Here is a 23,377-nt window from a genome sequence, read left to right on the forward strand (position 1 = left end):
CTAAAGCGCATTGTGAAGAAATCAAGGGATTTCTCTTTAAACAAACAAGGCTGGGGAAACCATTGCTCACTAGATGGACATCCTCTAGCCCGGTGTAATGGCTCCTCACCGATCATCACAGTCCGGTGTACGTAAAGCCAGCGGCTTGTAAATGTCTCCCTGTTGTGGTATAGGCTGGGCATCACTGTGTGCGCAGTCAGCTGTACGGGAATATGCCGCCCTAACAAGTCATTCCTATTGTAAATAAAGTTAGTCAAATCTTGGCGTCATGGGATGTTGGAGAGCAATTTGACTGCAAGCAATATGGCATTGAGTGGGCAGGACCGTATGATTGTAATCTGCTGAAACGAGATTCTTTCCGTTGTGTTTCGCTGCTTTTTATTTCTAATCTGTAGTCACAATTCAGAGATCAGGTCATGCACATGAACATGTTTTTTTTCCGTGTCCATTATTTTTTTTTTGTTTTGTTTTGTTTTTTGCAGCCTGTATGCGGAATCATTCACTTCAAAGGGGGCTGCTAAAAAAGTGAATGACCTATCATTACGGACAAGGTTAGGACTGTTCTTTTAGGAGCTGGCCTTTCCGATAAATTCACACAGCCGGTATCCGCGTTTTGCGGATCTGCAATTTGCAGAGCACAAGACATCCAACGGTCGTGTGCATGAGCCCTAAAGCAGGATAATGTAATTGAAACATAAAAGGTTAACAGGGGTATTCAGGTTTCGGCACATAAATTCAAGAGGGGCCTGGATGTATTTCTGGAGCGTAATAATATTACAGGCTATAGCTACTAGAGAGGGGTCGTTGATCCAGGGAGTTATCTGATTGCCTGATTGGAGTCGGGAAGGAATTTTATTCCCCTAAAGTGGGGAAAATTGGCTTCTACCTGCCAGGTTTTTTTTTTGCCTTCCTCTGGATCAACTTGCAGGATAACAGCCTGAACTGGATGGACAAATGTCTTTTTTCAGCCTTATGTACTATGTTACTATGTTAAATGTTATTCTTTTACATGGTGAAAAGTTATGCAACTTTCCAGCATACTTTCCGTATTAAATCCTTGTGGTTTACAAGATCTCTGCTTTCTGGCATGCAGTTCCATCCATCATTATTGACCTTCAGGCTGTGTCCACACGTTGAAAATCCACAGCAGAAAAATCTGTAGCTGTAAACAGGTAGTTTTTTTAGGCAGATTTGTAATCTGGTGGCGGTTTTAGAGATTTTGCAAGTGTTTTAGGAGCGTTTTTGGTTGAGGTTTTTCTGCTTACACGTCGACTTCTATGAAATCCACAATCGAATCGCCTTCAAATAATTAAGGCTACTTTCTCATCTGCATTTTTCCTTTCTGGTAGTGAGATCCTTCGTGCCGGAACAGTTTTCTCGGACGCAAAAGAAAAACGGATCCTGCGCCCATTGACTTACAATGGTTTTAGTTACGGCTCCGTCATGTGTATTTTAGAAATAATACAACCAGATCCATTCATAATGGATGCAGACGGTTGTATTATCATGGTGGTAGCGTTTTTGCTAATCCATGACGGATCCAGCAAAAACACAGATGTGAAAGTAGCCTAACCAGTCTCAAGTGTTTTTCATATCAGCTGCTAAAAAAATTACCATTTTTACAAGGTATGCACACGGCTGAGTTTTTTAGTCCCCATGCACACAACCGTATGTTGTTGTCTTTTTTTTTGCGGCCCGCAAAAAATACGGATGAAGTGTGTGTGCATTCTGTATTTTCCGGAACGGAACAGCTGGCCCCTAATAGAACAGTCCTATCCTTGTCCGTAATGTGGACAATAATAGCACATGTTCTACATTTTAGCGGAGCGGACATATGGAAACGGAATGCACACGGAGTAACTTTTTTGCGGACCTGTTGAAATGAATGGTTCCGCATATGGTCCGCAAAAAGAAATGGAACAGACACAGGAAGAAAATACGTTTGCGTGCATGAGCCCTTATGTTGTAGTCGACGGGAAACTGTTGGTGGAGTTTTGACTATGAATTCAGCAGCGGCAGATTTTTGCTGTGTGAACATATCCTCTGTGGTAAAAATCTGTCTTGCGATGGGCACAGAGGTGCACAGCTTGTTACAATGGAGAGCCAAATCAAGGACCTAGTTGTCCATTACATGATCAGAAGAGAAATCCATCAGCAATATATAATGGAGGTTCCTACTGAATGGCAGCAAGCAGAGATCTTGTAAACCATGAGGAATTATTACAGAAAGTGCACTGGAAAACCGTGTAACTTTTCATTATACAAGCAATAACACTTCATACTGCTGTGAAGCAGAACATCATAGAAAATTGGCACCCTTACTAGTGCCCACAGCGCTGCAGATCTCGTTATAACCTAGCATATTACCGGCCAAGGCCAAAAGTATAAGTTAGGCCTCTTGTACATGGCCGTTGTGCTCCCATGGCCGTATTGCGGGCCGCAGATGGTGGTTCCGCAATACACGGGGCGTCGGCCGTGTGCTTTCTGCATCACGGATGCGGACCCTTTCACTTGAATGGGTCCGCAAATACAGAGATGCGGAACGGAAGCACGGAAGGGAACCCCACAGAAGCACTACAGAGTGCTTCTGTGGGGTTCTGGTCTGTGCTTCCATGCCACAAAAAGATAGAACTTGTTCTATCTTTTTGCGGAACAGATGGATCACGGACCCATTCAAGTTGCCCGTGCGCAGTCCCAATGCACGGAACGGAACCACAACGGCCGTGTGCAAGAGGCCTTATATAGATTGGTGTAAGGTTGGGTGTAATGTTTCAATATATTTAAAAAAAACCTTATCTTTTAATTCTGACTCACAATTGCTGCTTAGGAAACCAGCAGTAAATTTGCAGTAGTTGAAATTAAAAGGGTTTTACAAGATTCATATATTGATGACCTAGCTTTAGGAGAAGCCATAAATTTCTGATCGTTGAATGGCCGACTCCCGGCAGCCCCCAGATGATCTGTTTTAAGAGGCCATGGCGCTCCAGTGAGCACTGCGGCCTCTCCCTAGGCTGGTGCCAGCATGTTCATCAGTCATATGGCCTAGTTGTAGCTCAGTCCCATTCAACTGAATGGGCCTGAGTTGCAATACCAAGCACAGCCAATATACAATGTATGGCGCTGTGCTTGGTAAGCTGTGAAGAGGCTGCAGCGCTCTCTAGAGTACCGCAGTTTTTTTATACAGCTGATTGATGGGGGTGCCAGGAGTTGGACCCCAACTGATCAGATATTGATGACCTATCCTGAGGGCAGGCCATCAATATAGGAATTCTGGAAAACACCTTTAACTTGAAAATTGATGTCCATACCAGCTACCTATTTGCAGCACATTAGACTTAAAGGGGGCGTATGAGAGTAGAAAACCGTCTGCAATCTTTCAGGAACAGCACCACCCTTGTCCATGGGTTATGTGGGTAAAATTTCACTTCAATGAGTTAAAATATTAGACTTAGGCCTCTTGCACACTACCGTATGCCCTCCAAGACATACAGTCCGTGAGCCGGCCATATATCCCGGAGCGGCATTGATCGTGCGCACGGGAGCGGGCATTGATCGTGATGCTGTGCGCTCCCGTGCGCACGATCAATGCCGCTCCGGGACATATTGCCCGCTCACGGACTGTATGTCTCAGAGGGCATACGGTCGTGTGCAAGGGCCCTTAGGTGGCACATCATCTGCAAGAATACAGCCATGCTTTCCTACACTACACCATGCTGCTCTGTGTACTAAAATTAGGCAGTTGAAAATTAGCCTTTTCCGTAACAGGTGAGATGCGCACGATCTGGTAAGTAGTTTTGATGCAGAAACTGCTCATTAAGGTCCCATATTTCTGTGGACATCCCTCTATAAATATTATTGGGGTAGAAATAGTTAACAAGCTAGTACGACGAAAAGTCAATAGAAAACTGTTTAGTTGTAAGCATTTTCAGTCATGAAATTTTTATTTTATTTTTTTATTTATTTTTATAAATTTCAATTTGAAATTGCAGTTCGGGAGTTGTCAGCCACCTATTAAAATCGGACAAGATTACAACTCCACTTCTCGCTTTGCAGTTTTCTCCCTGCAAGGCTACGATCTGTGTCACCTCACATTATGAGTTTTCCGAGACAAGTAAAGTGGCTTCCTGGATGCTGACGAGTGAGGTGGTTAATAAACTAACCATGCCGTGGCCTGGGAGAATTTTGTGTTTTTATTTTTGGTTTTTGATTTCTTATCTTCCTGAGAAATTCGGGCAGACAAGGAATAGCAATATCATTGCTTGTAAGGCCTGAACCGGGCAGAGTAGTAATAAAGCAGAGAAGGCACGGGCTTCCCTCGCAGCACCAATAAGAGAGTGACACAAAAACCCCCTAAGAGGCATCTCGATACCACTTCCTGAAGAGGGAAAGGGACAGAAAGGAAGCTGGAACGGAGCAAAATGTCGTTTCTCACCTGAATTTCTGACCTCTGGAAGCGGGATTGTTAGAATGATATTGCCTTCCTTGTTCATCTCGAATTTAATCAGAATACTTGGAGACGTCTCCTGACCAAATGACCTATTTTAGTGCGCTTGAATATCATAGAGGGGGGGTGATCATCTGACACCCCTCACCATGAGCCAGACTGCATACAGCGGCTGACTCAAGTCATCCATCTTTCTTTGAATGGCCACATGTAAGGCCTCTACGGAGTGCTTTCATGGGGTTCCGTTCCGTGCTTCTGTTCCGCAAAAAGATAGAACTTGTCCTATCTTTTTGCAGGACTGACAGATCGCGGACAACTTGCGGCTTCCCCGCGGTCGGTGCCCGCAATTTGCTGTCTGCAACACAGGCTCGGCCAGCACATGTTCATGTGCAAGAGGCCTAATACTGCATTTCCCTTGCATCGGTCACAGCAACTTCTGTTAGCAGAATCTGCTATTTCAGAAGCTGGACCCACATTGACAAGCAGATTGCCTCTTAATATAGTGCTCCACATGTCCACAGGTTGTGTGTGGTATTGCAGCTTGGGCCCATTCACTTGATTTGAGCAAAGCTGCAGTACCCCACACAACCTGTGGACAGATGTGGGCGCTATTTCTGGAAGAAGGCAGCCATGTTTTTCTAATCCTGTACGCTCTCTTTAAATTGTTGATTCAACAATGTCTTATTGTGGACACAATTGTGACTGCAATTATTATGACCATGTAATCGTATAGTAGAGATAAAAACTCTAAGGAACTTAAATAAGAATTACTAGATTCACACATTCTTCGCCAGTTATCTCAGTTTTTCATGCAGTTATTTAGTATTTGTAAGCATTGATTTCCTGTTCATTTCTCACTCTGGTATTGTTATTGTATGTTTTATTACATTTTCAATTACATCTGTGATTTATTGCATTCTAAAAAGAACATTGAGATTAGTGCAATCTCTCAACTGCTGTGCGTCTCCTCGGTCATTACAGATTAATGTAAGGCTGGTCATAGACCTAACGATCGTTGTCAATGATCCAAATGATTTTTCACTCATTAACAAGCACTGTTGTAGCTATGGTACTTAAAGCTGTGGAATTTTAAAATGTCTCTGGGTTGTTAGTGGTCAACACTATGAACATGACTTTTACATTACAATCATCCAAGGCATCATATGTCTCGCAACACAGTGTATCTTGCAATCACTAAAGAAATCTCCCTCCTCATCAAATCAGAATGATATCTTCCTCCATGCCCAGATTAAAAGGGGGTGTAGCAGGCGCAGCACTATGAAGTGCCTTTTGCGCTGTGGCATTAGAAGAATTTTGATATCTCTGACTTTTAGTCTAACCAGACTGTCTATTACTCTGTAATTCCTCTAGCGCCGTTCTATGGAAACAGTAGGTTTAAAGAGCACACCAAATGCTTGAAATAACTTCTTTATTAACTTCAACTTTTCTTCATATATAACATTGCAGCCTCCGCAGCAGATAGTCCATGTACAAAACACGTGTTGAAAAGATATCACAAAATGGCGGTATACATAAGATGGTGGTTCAACTGTTCAATCTTGTCATTTAACATAAAATGTTGGATATATTTCTCTCTTGAGTATCTGTACTCTCACTTTAAGTTGTTTAAGCACTTTATGATCTCTCTGAGGTCTAACTAATAGTTCTGCTTGCAGTATGCAGTTAGCTGTGACTATTTGCAGATTGGTTGAGTATGATCTGGTGTGGTTGTAATATTGGATTGCAATATGGAATCTGAATGCTTGCAATTTGAAACTTTCAATTGAATTTGTATGGTTCCAATAGGTGGAACTGTAAGTAAATACATATATATCTAGTTCAGTATACAGTTCTAAACACAATACTAACAATATGAACATTATATAGCTTGTTTTAAATACCTATATTGGCCTCTTGTTACCATAAAACTCAGCTCTCAGTGGAGTGAATGTCTCTTCAGCTCCTGTCTCTGGTGAATAATGATTCTATCAGCAGGAGCTGGGGAAATTCCCAGACAGGCTGTCTGTGATTTGGCTGTGATTGGTGAAAACTCTTGCTGTGTGAGAAGCTGGTTGCGATTGGTCTAGACTTGTGCCCAGCAACAACAGATTAACACTATGCTTTCTGTTGTTTTTGCTGTGTCAACGAGGCTACCCCACACTACAAAATGAATCCCAAAGGCACATTATCCTTTCTGTCTCTGTGGACACAAAACACAACAGTAATATGACATCCAAAACATGATGTCACAGTAAATAACTCTGCTTTTGTCTTTAACACATAAACATAGAAACTGTATTAAGGCTATTAGCAGGTTTAGCTGTATACACATATAAGCTATACTAGCAACCTAGGACAGGTTTTAGCTGGCCAGCTACAGTGTCCCAGTTAAATACAAACTCCGGCAGCCCTTGTAAATATACCACAATAATAAAAATAAGCTTGCTTTTCTCTTTTCTCCACCTGTTGCTTCCAGCATTTTGGCTGCACGGTGACATGTGTGCAGAGAACGTCACTGCTGTAGCCATTAAGATGATCTCAGCAGGGGGAGGACCAATGACTGGCTTCGGCAGTATTTGGAACATCACTGCTGAGATTAGTAGATTACTGCAGCAGTGATCTGTCTGCACAGAACGTCACTGCTGCAGCCAGGAAAAGCTGCAGTGAGAGAAACTGGAGCTTATTGCTGAAAAAAGCAGGGGAGAAAAGGTGCGAGTATTGATTCTTTTGTTGTTTTAGCAGATGTACAGGGGTTGCCCGAGTTTATATTGAACTCTGACAACCCCTTTAACATGTAAATCCTAATAGTGTTGCTTTTAACGGCATCTCATTAGTTACTGTATGTAAGGCTGTGTTCAGACTTCAGCTATTTGCTCAGTTATTTCCATTAGTTATTGTGAGCCAAAAAGGTAGTGAAGCCTACTCAGAGATCAGGTGTAATGGAAAGATCTGCACCTGTTCTGTGTTTTTGACCTGCACCTAGTTTTGGCTCACAATAACTGATGGAAATAACTGACCAAATAACTGAAGTGTGAACTCAGCCTTACAGCTATGAACTGTGTATTCCCAGAAGTCCACCAAATCAACATTTTCACCCTTATATAATAGGTAATTATAATGTCAATATTCATAGCCAATAAGCTACAACTAGAATCGACTTCTCATTACTACAGTCTATGATAATTACATGTTGAAATTGTGACTTTTAATTTTTAAACAAAAAATGCCTGAAAATGTGAAAGATGAGATCTGCTGAACCCGTGTTATTACTGCAGCCACAAAGTGCCATTAAAGAATGAGAGCCTATAAGAATAAGGCTGGGGTCACACCAGTGCCACGGATTCCGATGTTCTGACCCATTACAGGAAAAGAAGCGCTAGGGCTGATCGGATACAGACCTAAAATACGGTCGTTTGTGCATGAGATCTAAGGGCTCTTTCACACGAGGAGATCCCGTGCGTGGAATCCGCTGTGCGAAAGAGTGCCAAGCCCCGTTCCGGACAGCTGAGACATGGAGAATTAACATGATTGATAATGCTTCGTGCCACTCTGTGACCTTTTTACTACAAAATCACGGTGACAATTTTATCTCACTGTGATTTTGTAGTAAAAAGGTCACAGAGAGGCACGGAGCATTATCATGTTAATGCTCCGTGTCTCTACTGTCCGGATTGGGGCTTGGCTCTCTTTCACACAGCGGATTACCCACACGGCATCCGCTCGTGTGAAAGAGCGCTAAGTCTCTTTCATCTGTCAATACCTGCATTTTGTTTAACATTAGAAGAGGTTTTATTTTTTTATATTTATACATATTTTTTTATTTTGTTACTAGTATATATGTTGTTTTTAATTCATGGTTAATATTGACATGACGTTTTGTATATATTTATTTATATTACTAAGATGTTTAAGAGCCAGTACTTGTATTATCAATAACTTGGTTTGATGGGTGTTTTAACATACCATACGGCCGGTAGTAACATGTACTGTAAATGACATTTCCATTTGTGGATGAAGGTGCGTTTCTTCTGGGGCTTCAGCAGGTAAAGATGTCTGTTTGAAGGTTATTAACTTGATGATTGCAAAACTGGTACCCTGACCCACAGCAGTGAGCCCTGTCCATAAAATAACATGTCTCTCATCTGCCTTTTTTTCAGCACTGTGCACCTAGAGGTCACTCTAATACACACAGGGTCAGTGCGTGGCACATCAATGTAAATTCAGTGTGAAAAAACCAATGTCTTATTGTATCCGAATTTCAGAGTGTGAGTGACAGCACCAGGAAGATTGAAGGCTGTAAATTGGTCTAATGTTTTTAGACTACTTGAGACAGGTCCCGTTATTAGATGTTTATTTATTATTTTCCAGATTGTTTATTTAAAAATAAATATTAACTTCTGCATCCTGTTAGTAAACATATAAATTGTAAGATGGAATGTTATATAAATTATACATCTTCTAATAGTTCAGTAGATAGTTGAGCTATTGTAAGAATGACATAAGAGTGTGCACAATGTCACGTTATCCTTTGTTAAATACACTGCCAGGCGAGGCAGTTTTGAAGGCTAGATGAGCTAGACTTTAGATTGGCATTGGGATACATAGCCTCTAACCTCAAGGTCACTGGTTCAGATCTGGCTCTCTGCGAGACTGACTGAAAATCATTAGCATTTTAAAGCTGTTTGGTGACCCTTAAGAGAGGGGTTGGTCTTCGTAGTCTTATTCCCAGTTCACCACATCTCAAAACATCAGAATTGGAAGCTTTAGAGACTGGAGGATTAATGAACATTAAAACTGAAGTACCTTCATACCTTCTAGGACTAGTCTCTCTGGAGAGTGACTGCAGGACTAGGTCACAGGCTTCAATGTTCACAGGTTCTGCTGCCAGATTCCAGCACAGTGACTGCTTTAGGCTTCATTCACATCACAGTTTAGCCTTTCCGTTCTCCTGCTCCGTTTAGGAGCAGGAGAACGAAAAGGACGGAGAAGGCACATAACTATAATGGGGTCTGTTATGTTTCCGCACAGAAGATAATTTTGAAGTGGAGACAAATGTCCTGCATGCACAACTTGTCTCAGATCCAAAATCATCTTTTGAGCAGAAACATAACGGACCCCATTATAGTCTATGGGATCCTTAGGCTCCGTTCGGCTAAGTTATGTGCCTAAACGGAGCAGGAGAACAGAAAGGCTGAACGGTGATGTGAACGAAGCCTTACTCGCTTTATACTAAACTGGTGACACATATCTGTCTGTAAAATATTCCTTTGTGTGTTGTAATTTATGCATGACGTGTCACATGACTCATTTTCTCAGCTCGTTCTCTTTACAACCTCGTTATATGTCAGTAAATAATACACTGATTTTATTTCCTGCTGCTTATATAGCACCAACCTATACTGCAGCACCCTTCACATCAGTTCCCTGTCACCACTGGGGATCACAAACCAGTCACTTAAAGAAACACGCCCACAAAATGTTTTATTCTCTGATCTGTTAAAAGGGTACATGATGTAAACTGTAGTGAAGATAATCTTACCAGTGACTGTATTTGTTAGTGATAACCTCCCTTCTGATTCTCAGCTGGGTCATGTGACCAGCACTCTGACTTTCCAAATCACATAGCATCTTACGTGTGGACAGGAAGTCAGTTTCTCTATGTATTCCTAGGGGAGCCTCAATGTCAGTCTCTTAGGAATGAATAGAGAAGTAACTGATTTCCTGTCCTGTGTCAGTTGGAGATCAGTGTGTTGGTCACATGACACAGCTGAGAATCAGAAGGGAGGGGATAACTCACAAATACAGTCACTGTTAAGAAGGTTATCTTCACTACAGTTTACATCATATACCCTTACAACAGTTGAGAGAATAATATTTTTGGTGGAAGTGCTTCTTTAACCTACCAGTATGTTTCACCAGTGTGGTATGTCCACCCATGAAAACACAGGTAGAGCATCCAAGCGTCATGCAGATCTTGCCTTTGGACAGATTCAAATGCAGGATCCCAGTGGTGCAAGAAAACCATGCCAACCATTAAGCCACTGTTCTGGCCACTTACTTCTATGAGGTCACCAGTAGTATGATAACCAGAATTCTTCGGAATAATTCAAAATAACAGATTAGCAGATGATTGCCGCTGGTCCATGATTTTCCTGGGCTACTCTTCTGTTTGCTCTTCCCGTTCTGGAGATGAAGTAGTTTCAGTAATATGGTTCAGCTGGTTTTCCTGCACATAGCACGTAGTCCTGCCATGCTTCATGACCCAGGTAATGACACTTCACCTTCGCCCTTTCTGTGTCATGGAAAAATTAGACTTTTCAGCAAACGGAAATAAAATTGTTGGATGTTTGGTGCAGGATTCCGCAGTCATTGATGCCCGCCACTGAGCATGGCACAGCTTACCAGCTCGAGTTTTTTATTTTATATTATGGTTTAAATGAGGCTTCAGTTCGGTTTTTTATATTCATGGCTTATCCTCAGATTATCAATATCAGATCTTTGGGGGTCTGACTCCCATCGCCCCCCACCGATCAGCTGTTTGAAGAGGCTGCAGCGCTCTAATGAGCACAGTGATCTCCTCACAGCTTAGCAAGCACAGTGTTGTACAGTGTATAGTGGCTATCCTTGGTGTTGCAGCTCAGGCCCTTTCACCTGAATGAGACTAAGCTGATCACAGGCAATGTGACTAATGAACATGACGTCACTGGCCTTGGAAGAGGCCGCAGTGCTCACCTGGCCTAGTGAATGGGGTTTATCTAGAGTACAAAGCACAGCCACTATCCAATGGACTGTCCTCACCGAAGCACCATGGCCTTCTCAAACAGCTGGTTGGCCCGGGTACTGGGAGTCAGACCCCTAACAACCAAATATTGATGACCTATCCTAAGGATAGTCCATTATTATCAATATCCTAGAAAACCCTTTTAGGGTCCATTCACACGTCCGTTGTTTCTTTCCTGATCTGTTCCGTTTTTTGCTGAACAGATCTGGACCAGATCTGGACCCATTCATTTTCAATGGGTCCTGAAAAAAAACGGAAAGCACAATGTCAGATTTTTTTTCAGGACCCATTGAAAATGAATGGGTCCAGATCTGGTCCAGATCTGTTCAGCAAAAAACGGAACAGATCAGGAAAGAAACAACGGACGTGTGAATGGACCCTTACAGGGACTCCAGCGACCTCCCTATCAAATAATAAATCATCAGTAAGGGGTTAAGGGGAATCTGTCTCCAGCGATCTCCCTATCAAACAGTTTGCATAGACACATATCTGTGATTCACCTGACTAAAGGGCTGATTTTCTTTTCTTGATCCGAGGTTCAGTTCTAGAGTTATAATGCTTGGCCTCAATATGCAAATTAGGTATCTGGTGCCATAAGGGCATTGTTGCACCCAAGTTCCAATCACCTGTATGACCATCCTGGCCCTCACTGCTTTAATTGACAGGGGCAGGCAGTGGCAAAGCAACGAGGGAGTGGCTGGCCACAGAAAGGAGCAGAGCTTGGGTACAATAAGAGCAACAGTGGAACCCTCATTGCACCAAAGGCCTAATTTGTATACAAAAAAAAAGGATCATAACTCTGGAACGGAGTCTCAGATCAACAAAAGAAAAATACTGTTTTAATCAGGTGAACTACAACTATGTGTCTATGCAAAATGCTTGAGGTATCTGGTGACAGAACTCCTTTAACTGACTTATTGTTTGATTATGTTTCAACTGTTTGTATTATCTTAGCCATAATGTAACATGTGAATTGGAGACCTATATTAATTTCATGTGGACCAACTCACTGTTGTTGTCAGTGGTTCACCTGAACATTAATTATTTTTTCTAATATATTTACTTATTTTTTTTCTCTCTTAAACCAGCAATGATAACAAGAGTAGTGATTTTTCGGTCACTAGCAAAAACACATAAAATGATACTTATACAGGGGTCATCTCACTTAGACAACTTCTTCATATATACTGTATTAGAGCACATGGATATCACTCTGAACCTCCCTCTATGAGCCAGACTGGAGATCAGCCCGGTACGTCCATTGATTGAAATGACTGTCATGTAATACGACATTTCCCCTGGCCAAAATGCCTTGTTGGCCGCATCTTCCTTTGTTTATTATAGCTCATTGACAGGAGATTTCAGGAGCCACAGCAATCCGCAGCCAGGCTGCCTTGGTTTCTAATAGAGGTTATGTAGATAAAACCATCCTTTAAATTTGATACTTGCTTAAAGGGATTATCCCATGATTAATGTAAAAAATGAAAATCGAACATAATATAGTGCACGACAACCTCTTTCTAACAAAGCTAGAACCAGTCCTGTACCTCACATGGATCCAGAGATCTCCCCATTCATTGCTCTGCTAGACTTATATCAAGCTGACAGCTCAGTGGGAGTGTCTGTTCTGCAGCTAAGGGGCGTGCCTCAGCTCTACCTATCACAGCTCAGGAGGCAGTTGAAGGATGAAACTGAGCATGTGTGGCCACCTTAGTGAGCAGGTCAAAGAAATAAGAAGAAAACAAACAGCAGGTGATGCTATACAGATACATTTTATTGAATAACTCAGTGGCTATGCTATTCCATAGAATTACAAAAGTATCCAGATCCAGGTGCTAGTTTGGCTATTTTTTTGTGGGCAACCCCTTTAATTATGAGATACTTTGATTTTTTTTTTTTTTTTTTGTCTTCATGTTTCATACCTGAAATAAACCCGTTCATTGTCAAAAATAATTAGAAAAAAAAACATAAAAATGAAAATAAGACACAGACTGATCAGTCTATTTGTTTCTAATTGACAAGGCAGATAATATTGTAATACAGGATTAATTATCACGAATCATTATCCCATCCCTGACGTGTGTATAATGGACGGAGCCGTGTTATCGTCCTTGTGTTATCTTTTTTATCTTTTTTTTGTGTTGACTTTGACTAGCCTATCCTCATTTTTGAACCCTCCGATTGTGTCGCCTTGTGTGTGTTTTGGCCTCATTTCTTCCATCTCCACCTCACTCAGCTGCAAAAAATGTCTTCATTGTTGCTCTCCCAGATTGTGATACTGTCACAAAACTGTTGCTAGGCAACAAATGTGGTTACCGGGACCGAGCGAATAGCTGAAGGGAAAGAGAAGTGTTGCACCATTGTAGAGTAACCATAGCAATGACCTACTATTACAGAATAAGAAATTAACATCAACAGTCTTCTAATATCAGACATATGCAGGGATTCACAACAGTGCCAGGTTGGGGCCCGCAATCATGTGCGACAACGCTCGTCCGTATCCTCAAGTTTGTGCCCTCGTTGTCGGTACTAATACAGGGCCCATTTTGCACTGTGGAGGCTGAAATTCTAATGGGGCCTTCAGCATCTGCCATAGATTTGTATTGTGAAGCCATAGGGGAGGGTTGGCAGCGGGAGCCCTCTCTTGTGAGTGTATACGTATATATATATATTTACATCATGGGCTGTGGTGGCGAGACTGATGACTGAGGGGCTCAGACACAGGCTTTGCAGACCTATGACCTGTCTCCCCCTATGAATACATTTTCTGTAGCTGATGAAGCAGGTGGTGCGATTCTGTCTCGGCGTTAAGCCCGGGCTCACACTTTCTGCCTTTTCTTTTTTTCTTAGCTTAGTTCTGTTTCTGCAGATTGGTTCAAGGGCTTTACCTTCCAGCATCTAAGGGGTGAATGAGGCAGAGATGTTTGGGCCGCTGCTCCATCTTCTAGCCAGAGAAGTAACTTTGAATTCAAAGAATCTCTTCCTTTTTCTTGGGAGCAGAAGGATGATGAATGGCTGTGACACACAGCACTCAACCCTCCGTGTCTAGGCCCTGCTGCTGGTGAGCGCTCTTCACAGGCCAGATGCCATCCAGAGAGTGTGCGGATACACCCAGCCCGGCCGCCCCTTCTGCTGCCTGATTTACAATGCATCGGGAGGGTGACTAGACACGTTCTCCTGTGTGCATCCTTCATTGTCCCTGTGGTAGTCTGTGACCCCACCCTGCTGGCCTCTATCTGTCTATCTATCTATCTATCTATTATCTATCTTTCCATCTGTCTTTCTATCCATCTTTCCATCTATAATCTATCCATCTTTCCATCTATAATCTATCTATCGTTACTATATTTATCTATTAGTCTCTACTATATCTATAAATCTATATATCTAAAAAGAAAAATATCAGCAGCACTGTATAAATGGGGGCAATCCCTCAAACACCGTTGGTTCTTGGTCTCACAGTGTATAGTTTACAATAAAGAGGCAGCCCTCCGGATATTGTGAATGGTGGGGGACCCGCTTTATACACCCAACTGCGACATTTCAGCCCAGTCTATCTACCGCTACTATATCTATGAATCCATTATCTATCTACCCCTACTATATCTATGAATCCATTATCTATCTACCGCTACTATATCTATGACTCCATTATCTATCTACCGCTACTATATCTATGAATCCATTATCTATCTACCGCTACTATATCTATGAATCCATTATCTATCTACCGCTACTATATCTATGAATCCATTATCTATCTACCGCTACTATATCTATGAATCCATTATCTATCTACCGCTACTATATCTATGAATCCATTATCTATGTACCGCTACTATATCTATGAATGTCTTTATCTATACTTTATCTATGAATTATCTGTTCATCTTTCTTTCCTATATCTATGAATGTATCATCTATCTAGCTATCTATCCTGTTGTCCACCTGTCTTATCTATTGATTTATCTATCTATCTCTATCAATCTATCTTTTGACCTACTGTATCTCTCCACCTATCCTGTTAACTTCCTGGCCTATTTATCTATCTATAGAAGAAATGAATTACGGCAGCACTCTTCAATTACTATATCCCGATTTTATTCACCAAGCGACGTTTCGACTACAAACATACTGAATCGTGAATTTTTGCACACATGTACATCAGTTGTCCGGGAAGGTTTTAAACCAGGTCTCGGCTTTCTAGCACGTACCGTTCATGAGATATTCCCCAAAAAATGCAAATATGGCACATCACAAGACCTACATTAGCCAATAGAAGCCTGCAGGTCTTTCTCTTCATATCCCAACTGCCATACACACGGTCATCCAATAGAAGCTCGCAGGCCCTTAGTCTCCACATACACACAGTTTTAGGCCCCATGCACACGGCCGTGTGCGGGCCGTGGAACCGCGGCCTGGATCCCTCCTGAGAGCAGGAGCGCACGGCGTCACTGGTTGCTATGACGCCGTGCGCTCCCTGCTGCCGGCACAGTACAGTAATACACTGGTATAGATCATACCGGTGTATTACTGTATTGCGGCGGCAGCAGGGAGCGCACGGCGTCATAGCAACCAGTGACGCCGTGCGCTCCTGCTCTCAGGAGGGATCCAGGCCGCGGTTCCACGGCCCGCACACGGCCGTGAAACACGGCCGTGTGCATGGGGCCTTACTCCAGGTTTCCATAACAATTTTTCTTCACTGCTGCAGGTCAGCTTTAAAGGGGCAGGGCGCTGTGGAGGACACTGTGATAGTGGATACTGTCTATCTTTTAACAACACACAAACATTAAATGAAATAGATTAAATATACCGTACCTGTGCAAAGCCGGGTCCTTCTGCTAGTTCATTATATTTGGGACTTATATATCTATCCATGTATCCTCTTATCTATATGTTATTATCTAACAGTCTCTCTATCTTATCTGTCTGTCCTATTATCTGTTTATCCATCATTCGATCTAGCCAATTATCTATATGATTATCTGTCATCTGTATATACTGTTATCTTTCTATCTACAATGTATCCTGTTTATCTCTCTACTTTATCATATATATACACTATTATCTGTTTATTAATCTATACTATTATCTCTCATCTATATACAGTATACTATCTATCTGTCTCTCATCTATCTAGCTTATATCATTATTATTATCTATGTATGATATTATCTATCTGTACTATTATCTCAATTCAAATTCCAATAAGCTTTATTGGCAGGACTAAATACATATTACCATTGCCAAAGAACGTTGGAAATAATTGGGTTGAGACTGGGAATGGGGGATAGGGACACACATCCATGGTAGGAGTATAGAAGTCCATGGTATATCAGGCTCCTTTCAGTCTATGGCCGCTGTGTTTTCCTCTTCCCTCAGCGCTATGGATAGTTTCTCTTCTATGGAGATGAAGTCTTGGAAGAGATCAGACAGTCTCATAACGTGAGTATCCCCCACTACTGAGTTTTTTGGGGCGCCGCAGCAGGAATTGGGCCTCATCCTCCACGGACTTTGGTCACACTTCTGGCACATCCTGCTCTTCCTGTTTTTCAGTTGGTGCCTCCCGGATTTGATGAGCAGGTTATAGACGCTCAGTCTGTACCGGTTCAGGATCTGTCAGTCTTTGGGGCTTGGTATTTTATCCAGATATTGGGCAGGTTTGTACTTCCTCTGTAGACTCTAGTATATTATCAATTTCTGTGATGTTCTTATGTCGTTTGTCCAGACGCTGATATATTCCTTTTTGCCCTTGTGTATTGTCTTCTGATTCTTACCTTTTGTCAGTCCATGTTGGCTAGTGTTTTGGGTTTGGGTGAGTTGTTCTGGGTTGCTTTGTTTTTCTGAGGCATCTTGGTGTTGCAAAGCTTTGTGATGATAGGAGCTTGGACTGTAGCTATGTAGATGGGCCCTTTATGAGAGCGCACTTCTGGACAACACGGTGTAGTAAGAATGATGGAGAAGAGGAAGAGGCCTATTTGCGCAGGTGGTTTGTTTGTGGATTTAACATATAGGAGCAGTTGGTTATGTTCTGACAGGTGTGTTTGTGGAGTGACTATGAAGACACCAACATCTGTGATGGTGTTGTGTACCACACTGTTGCCTACATGAGAGTTTAGGGTATGACTTCCCAAAGAGTTTCTCTTGGTGTGGCTATTGAGAAAACGAAGTCTGAGGCTTCGATATAAGTTCTGTAGTTTTCTGCCACTTTTATTAATTCTGCCATCATAGCTGTTCCTCTCGGTGTGCAGTGAGCTGTCACAGTCAGTGTCTGCTCCAAATATATACGTTTCCGTCAGTGGTTAGGTATTTTCTTTCTCTCTCTGTTCTTGTGTTGAGGTTTCCATAGATGAGAACATTGTCTATGTCCTGGAAACAAGTGGCTTCCCTCTGTTATATCTCAAAGTTGTTTAGATTGAAGTACAGCGACTCTGGCGGAGCTATGTACGCTACACAGAGGTAGACGTCAGTTTGACAGGTGAGGATGGAGTATTTTTACCCAGATGTGACTGTCTTCTCTCCTCACTGGTCTGATCTGCTCATGGAGCTCCTCTTTAGACCAGGATAATATTCCTTGAGCTCCGAACCTGCTTGATTTTTTTTTTTTTTCAGGACAGGGACAGAGATCTCTCTGTATCTGATGGGTACCAGGGATTTGTTCTCTGCCTTAGGGTCCATTCACGCGTCCGCAAAATAGCCCGCACCCGTTCCGCAATTTTGCGGAACGGGTGCGGACCCATTCATTCTCAATGGGCCCGGACGTGAAGGGGAGACCACACTATTTTCTTTCCGCTTCCGCATTTGCGGAGTGCGGCCCCGAACTTCCGGGTTTCGGCCCCGAACTTCCGGTCCGCAGTTCTGCAAAAGATAGAACATGTCCTATTCTTATCCGCAGCTGCGGACAAGAATAGGCATTTCTATAGATGGTGCCGGCCAGGTGTGTTGCGGATCCGCAACCCACCACGGACCTGTGAATGGACCCTTAGGGCTCATGCACACGACCGTATGGCTTTTTCAGTGTTTTGCAGTCAGTTTTTTTACGGATCCGTTGTTCCGTCTTTTGTTTCTGTTCCGTTTTTCCGTTTGCCATATACATTATACAGTAATTACATAGCAAAAATTTGTGATTTGCGGACAAGAATAGGACATGTTCTATCTTTTCACAGTACGGAAATACTGAAACGGAATGCACACGGAGACACTTCAGTTTTTTTTTGCTGAACCATTGAAATGAATGGTTCAGTATACGTACCGCATACTGAACTAAAAAAACGGCCAGTATACTGAACGCAAAATACTGTTGTGTGCATGAGCCCAAAGTCTGGGTCATGTATACTGAATACTGAAGCGTTCAGGCCCTGAATTCCAGCTGCTGCTGATAAGAGAAGTCCTTGTGTGTCCGTGTACCTTGCAAACAGCTGCCCTGCATAGGCATTTTGGTCCAGTCACATCAGTTTTCTGTACAGAGTGCTGAGAAGGGTCTTTATCTCCTCAATGTCTCTGCTCTGCATTAGGCCTCATGCACACGACCGTTCCGCAATTTGCAGAACGGAACGGACGGCCCATTGTAGAAATGCCTATTCTTTTCTGCAAAAGGGACAAGAATAGGACATGTTCTATTTTTTTTTTTGCGGGGCCACGGAACGGAGCATCGGATGCGGACAGCACACGGAGTGCTGTCTGCATCTTTTGCGGCCCCATTGAAGTGAACGGGTCCGCATCCGAGCCGCCAAAACGGTGGCTCGGATGCGGACCAAAACGACCGCCGTGTGCATGAGGCCTTACTCTGTGTGAAGCAGGTGGTTTTCTCCATGGTTGCCTGATTTTGGGTACAGGTCACTGATGTCAGTTTGGGGAACGTATAACGTTTGAGGTCTATTTCTTGCCTGTGACCTTTCTCTAGGGTTTTGTCTTGTCTGTCATCTGGGCCGGGCGGTCTCAGCTGCTGCAGAACATCATAAAACACACCTCTGCTGAGCACTATATATTTCAATACATTGGCCAGAAGGCTGACTCCTCAGTTGTTGAGATGAAAGGTCCAGTCACTACTAGGCCCTTTCAAGTAAAGCACCCTCACTTCACACATTGCTCACTTGTGATTGCATCGCAGCAAGGCCTGTGTCCTCACATTTCTCCAGCGTCCTGTGCATGATAATGACATCGCAGCAGGGCAGCGCGACGCAGCAATGTGTATCTCATATCCATCCATCCATATCTATCTCAAAGCAGTGATGGTAGCACCAAACAGGAGCAAATGCATAACAAAAAAATAAATGAGGTGCAAGCCCAAGGGAACAAGACTATTGCTCAGTATATAAAAATGCAAAAAGGCAGCACTCAGCAGGCTAAAGTAAAAAACTAAATGTATTCACCCATGTGGACGCTATCCTGTCCATCTCTCTACCTCACATCATATATGTACTGTTATCTGTATATCTCTCCATCCATCCATCTATCTAGAGATGATTACATGACACAACCTGTGTGGGGCCGGTCATGTGAAATGAATAGATGTTAGCCCTCCAGTAAAGTTCTATCCTCTGTCATTCTTATGCAATCCATCTGTACATCTGGCGAGCTCTGATGATGTCACTTTTTATTTATTCTAAAAAGTTTTTTGCTGGAACACAAAAGTAACCAAAATTAAACGGCCTGCGGGCATTACACATGTAACATACTGTGCCTATTAACACTGACCCAGTCTGGATAGTGTAATGGAGAACTGGTGATGTCACAGGCTGGTGAGAATTTTACATGAGGCGTTAGATCTTTATACATCATGACTGAGATGATGGTTGTAGTAGACACTTGGGGTAATTTATCAAACTGGCGTAAATTAGAACTGGCTTAGTTGCCCATAGCAACCAATCAGATTCCACCTTTCATTTTCTAAAGGAGCTGTCAAAAATGAAAGGCGGGATCTGATTGCTTGCGATGAGGGATGAGTGAATCGACTTCGGATGAAACATCCGATGTTGATTCGCCTAAAACTTTGTTTTAATACTGTACATACAGTATTAGAATGTATTGGCTCCGATGAGCCGAAGTTATCACTTCGCGAAGTCTCGCGAGACTTTGCATAATAACTTCAGAAATTAATTTATGCTGTAAAAAAACATTTCCCGAGCTCGGGTTTGGTTCTAAGATACCACTTGGAACCGAACCCGAGTTGACAGATGCTGCATGTGCAGTGATGGCCAGTTCGCATTGTTCGCCCGCGAACACATGCGGGCTGCCATCTTTTTTCACAAGTCCGGCGACGCACAGGTAAGCCTTGCCTGTGCGCGACCCGGTCTGAAAACTAATGCGGTCAGCGGGAGCAGGCAGTTCCGAGAACAGCCCGATGAAGGCCCCCGGTGGCTGTTCTCGGAACTGCCTGCTCCCTGTGACCGCATTTGTTTTCAGACCTAGTCACGCACAGGCACAGATAAAGGCGTACCTGTGCCTCGCCGGACTTGAGAAAAGATGGCAGTTCGCATGTGTTCGCCGGCGAACAATGAGAACTGGCCATCTCTGGTGACAACCACATAGCAGCCTTCGTGGCACCTAAGTCGTCCCCCCCCGTCCGCATGCTACCCGTCTTACTCTCTACTACCTGTGTCTGCGTCTGCCATTTTATTCATGAACCAGGGAGCACAGTATGAACTATCCTGACCAGATGGTTGGAATTGAGGTGGACAAAGAAAAAAGGAAATATGAAATTTGTGATTAATTATTTGACTGTATGACAAAACCCCCCACTGGACGGTGAAGCGTTTGTCACCTCCACGTTACACAGAGTACGATACACTGGCGGGCTGAAGTGACCTTGATCAGCTAGCTGCCTGCAGGTATAATATGTGAGCCTAGCAGGGAGGTGTTCTCACCCATGCACTCTCTTTTCTGTCCTTAGGCACGGAGCGGCATGAGCTGACCTCGTGGAAGAGCTTCTCCTCCATCTTCAAGTTCTTCTCCGATGCCCTGGAAGCCAAGAAAACAAAAACCCCGACAGTACCTACCAGGCGCTCCCACAGAATAAAGAGTGAAGAATTGTAAAACAAAAGAAAATGGCAGTGGTGAGGGGCGATGGCACAGATCCGCCCGTCCCCATCCCCCCCCCCCCCCCCTACAACTGGTCTCTCCCAGCCCCTCATTAGATTGTTTTCTTCCTAGAGCACAGGGTCATGATGTATACATTTAAATAGCGTTTTGCATTATTTCTAGATGAGTGCAACTGTCAAAGCAATATGGGTTCACTGGTTGTGCTTCCTGTGGTCTGCTGCGTGCATTCTGTGCTGCCCATCAGAGCGCAGATTAAGGCTGACAGCAGCGCTGCACAGTACAGCATGGTGCAAGTCTAATTGCCCTGACATAGCCCGACACTGTGAGCGGATGCCATAGCTTGTCTGCCACTCCACTGCCCTGGGCCCACTCACTTACCTCTGCTTCACTCCTTTAATGCCTTCCCCACCGCGCAGGGAAATCATTTTATCCTACATGTGCCCCCCGTATTTTATGTCAGACAAGACGGTGTCACAGGGTTTGTTTTTAACTCCTCCTGTGCTGCACGGAAACTGCAGAGCCCCATTCAATAGATGGTGTCGTTCAGAAGTATACAAGTTTCCATGGCAACAGGTATAATTCCCATCATGTTGACGTGCAAAACTCTTGAACTTTTTCTTGGTAAATCCACTTGTGGGCTCCAACAGTCACATGGCATGGGGTTCCTGTAGTGTCTGCGCCTTCTGTAGTTCTGCCCCTGGTCGTACTTAACCCTTACTATACCTTGAGTGCCCTAATACAAGGACACGGTCCTGCCTGCTAGACGAAGTACCTACCTGCCTCCATCTATGGTGGGGTATAGTGATTTCCTCTCTGCTGCTGTATAGAAGGCCACATGTCCAGATACTGTGGGCTGCAGCCTGGCTCATAGTCGTAATCCCAGGTTGAGTTTTTGACTTATTTTACACAGGTAACCATTTTATTTTATTTTTTTACCTGTAAAAAAATTCTATTTTCAGGTTCAATAATGATGAATAATTTTATAACCGTAGATAGAATCAATAGAGAGGACAGATAGGGCGTCCCGCTGATGCTGCATCCATCCAGAAACCCGTCATGGCGTATGTCAAGCTCACAATAGCAGCAGACGTGAAATGGCCAAGGGGTCGTTCTAGACGACGCACGCAGTCAATATTACCTGCTAAAACTGTGATTCTTGTAGAAATAGATGTAGATTTTACGGTGTGTTGTACCAGATAGAACGTAGGTTTATGTTCCTGATCTCAAACACTGTGAACCGCACAGGGGGCAACAAAATAGCGAGAACTTGTCTTCTTTTCCTGTAATTCGTTAGAACTACAGATGAGCAAATTGATCCTAATGAATCGATTTGTCTTATCGGCAGGACTTCTTCACCTGTGGGCGGCTGTCCCCGCAGGTGAAGATGCACCCACCTGCCACCAGATTGACAGGACCGGACATGTAACACGGCCCTGACAATTTCCTGCCTGCGCCGCAGCAGACCAATGGCACAGAGTCGGACTCTGCTTTAGCTGTGGGGCAGCGTCTGCGCAGGTGCAGCTGGTAGCAGTGCTTGCGCAGTCCCAACTCCAAAGCAGAGCTTCTACACTTGCTCAGCTAATCGGAACAGCGGCACAGGCGGGAAATTGTCAGGGCCGTGCTAAATGTCCGCAGGTGAAGAAGCCCTGCTGATGAGACTACTTAATTTGCAGCGCTCTTAAGACGTCTGTTTTTAATGAATGGTTTTGAAGTCACCCCAGAACGAATACAAGCAATCACAGTGTCAGACCTTGAGCTGTTTTTTTGCTGTATTTAGCTAGGTGTAATAAAGACAAAATCCTCTTTCTTTTTATATTAGACGTTTCATGGTATATTTTTGATGTTTATTTTTAGATATTTGCAACCAAACCCATTGTGAATGGACTGAATTAGACGCGTACATTCTGATTTAACTGTACGCAAATTCTGTAAGTGAACTTTTAACGTGACTGGTGCCCTTTATCCTAGGGCATCGTAAGCCTAAAAGGGTTAATATAATGGCTACTGACAGAACCTTCTCCAAACTGAGTCCTGTTGCATCTCAGTGGCTTAGTGTTAGGGCAACCCAGTCTGTGTCTTATGGCGACTCTTCACCCTTAAAGGGGGTGTCT

At 43.3% G+C, this 23,377-nt stretch overlaps 1 protein-coding gene across 1 annotated transcript in view; it reads left to right on the forward strand.

The window, feature by feature from the left end:
- Positions 1-23,079, forward strand: part of FAM172A (family with sequence similarity 172 member A) — a 525,893-nt gene extending 502,814 nt beyond the window's left edge. Inside the window, exon 11 of the mRNA XM_044291378.1 lies at positions 21,118-23,079. Within this exon, the coding sequence (XP_044147313.1) occupies positions 21,118-21,260 (143 nt within the window). The 3' untranslated portion in view covers positions 21,261-23,079. The remainder of the gene's footprint in view (positions 1-21,117) is intronic.
- The last annotated feature ends 298 nt before the right edge of the window (positions 23,080-23,377 follow it).

The sequence above is a fragment of the Bufo gargarizans genome, chromosome 1 (genome assembly GCF_014858855.1).
Source record: "Bufo gargarizans isolate SCDJY-AF-19 chromosome 1, ASM1485885v1, whole genome shotgun sequence".
In the NCBI taxonomy this organism is placed as follows: domain Eukaryota; kingdom Metazoa; phylum Chordata; class Amphibia; order Anura; family Bufonidae; genus Bufo; species Bufo gargarizans.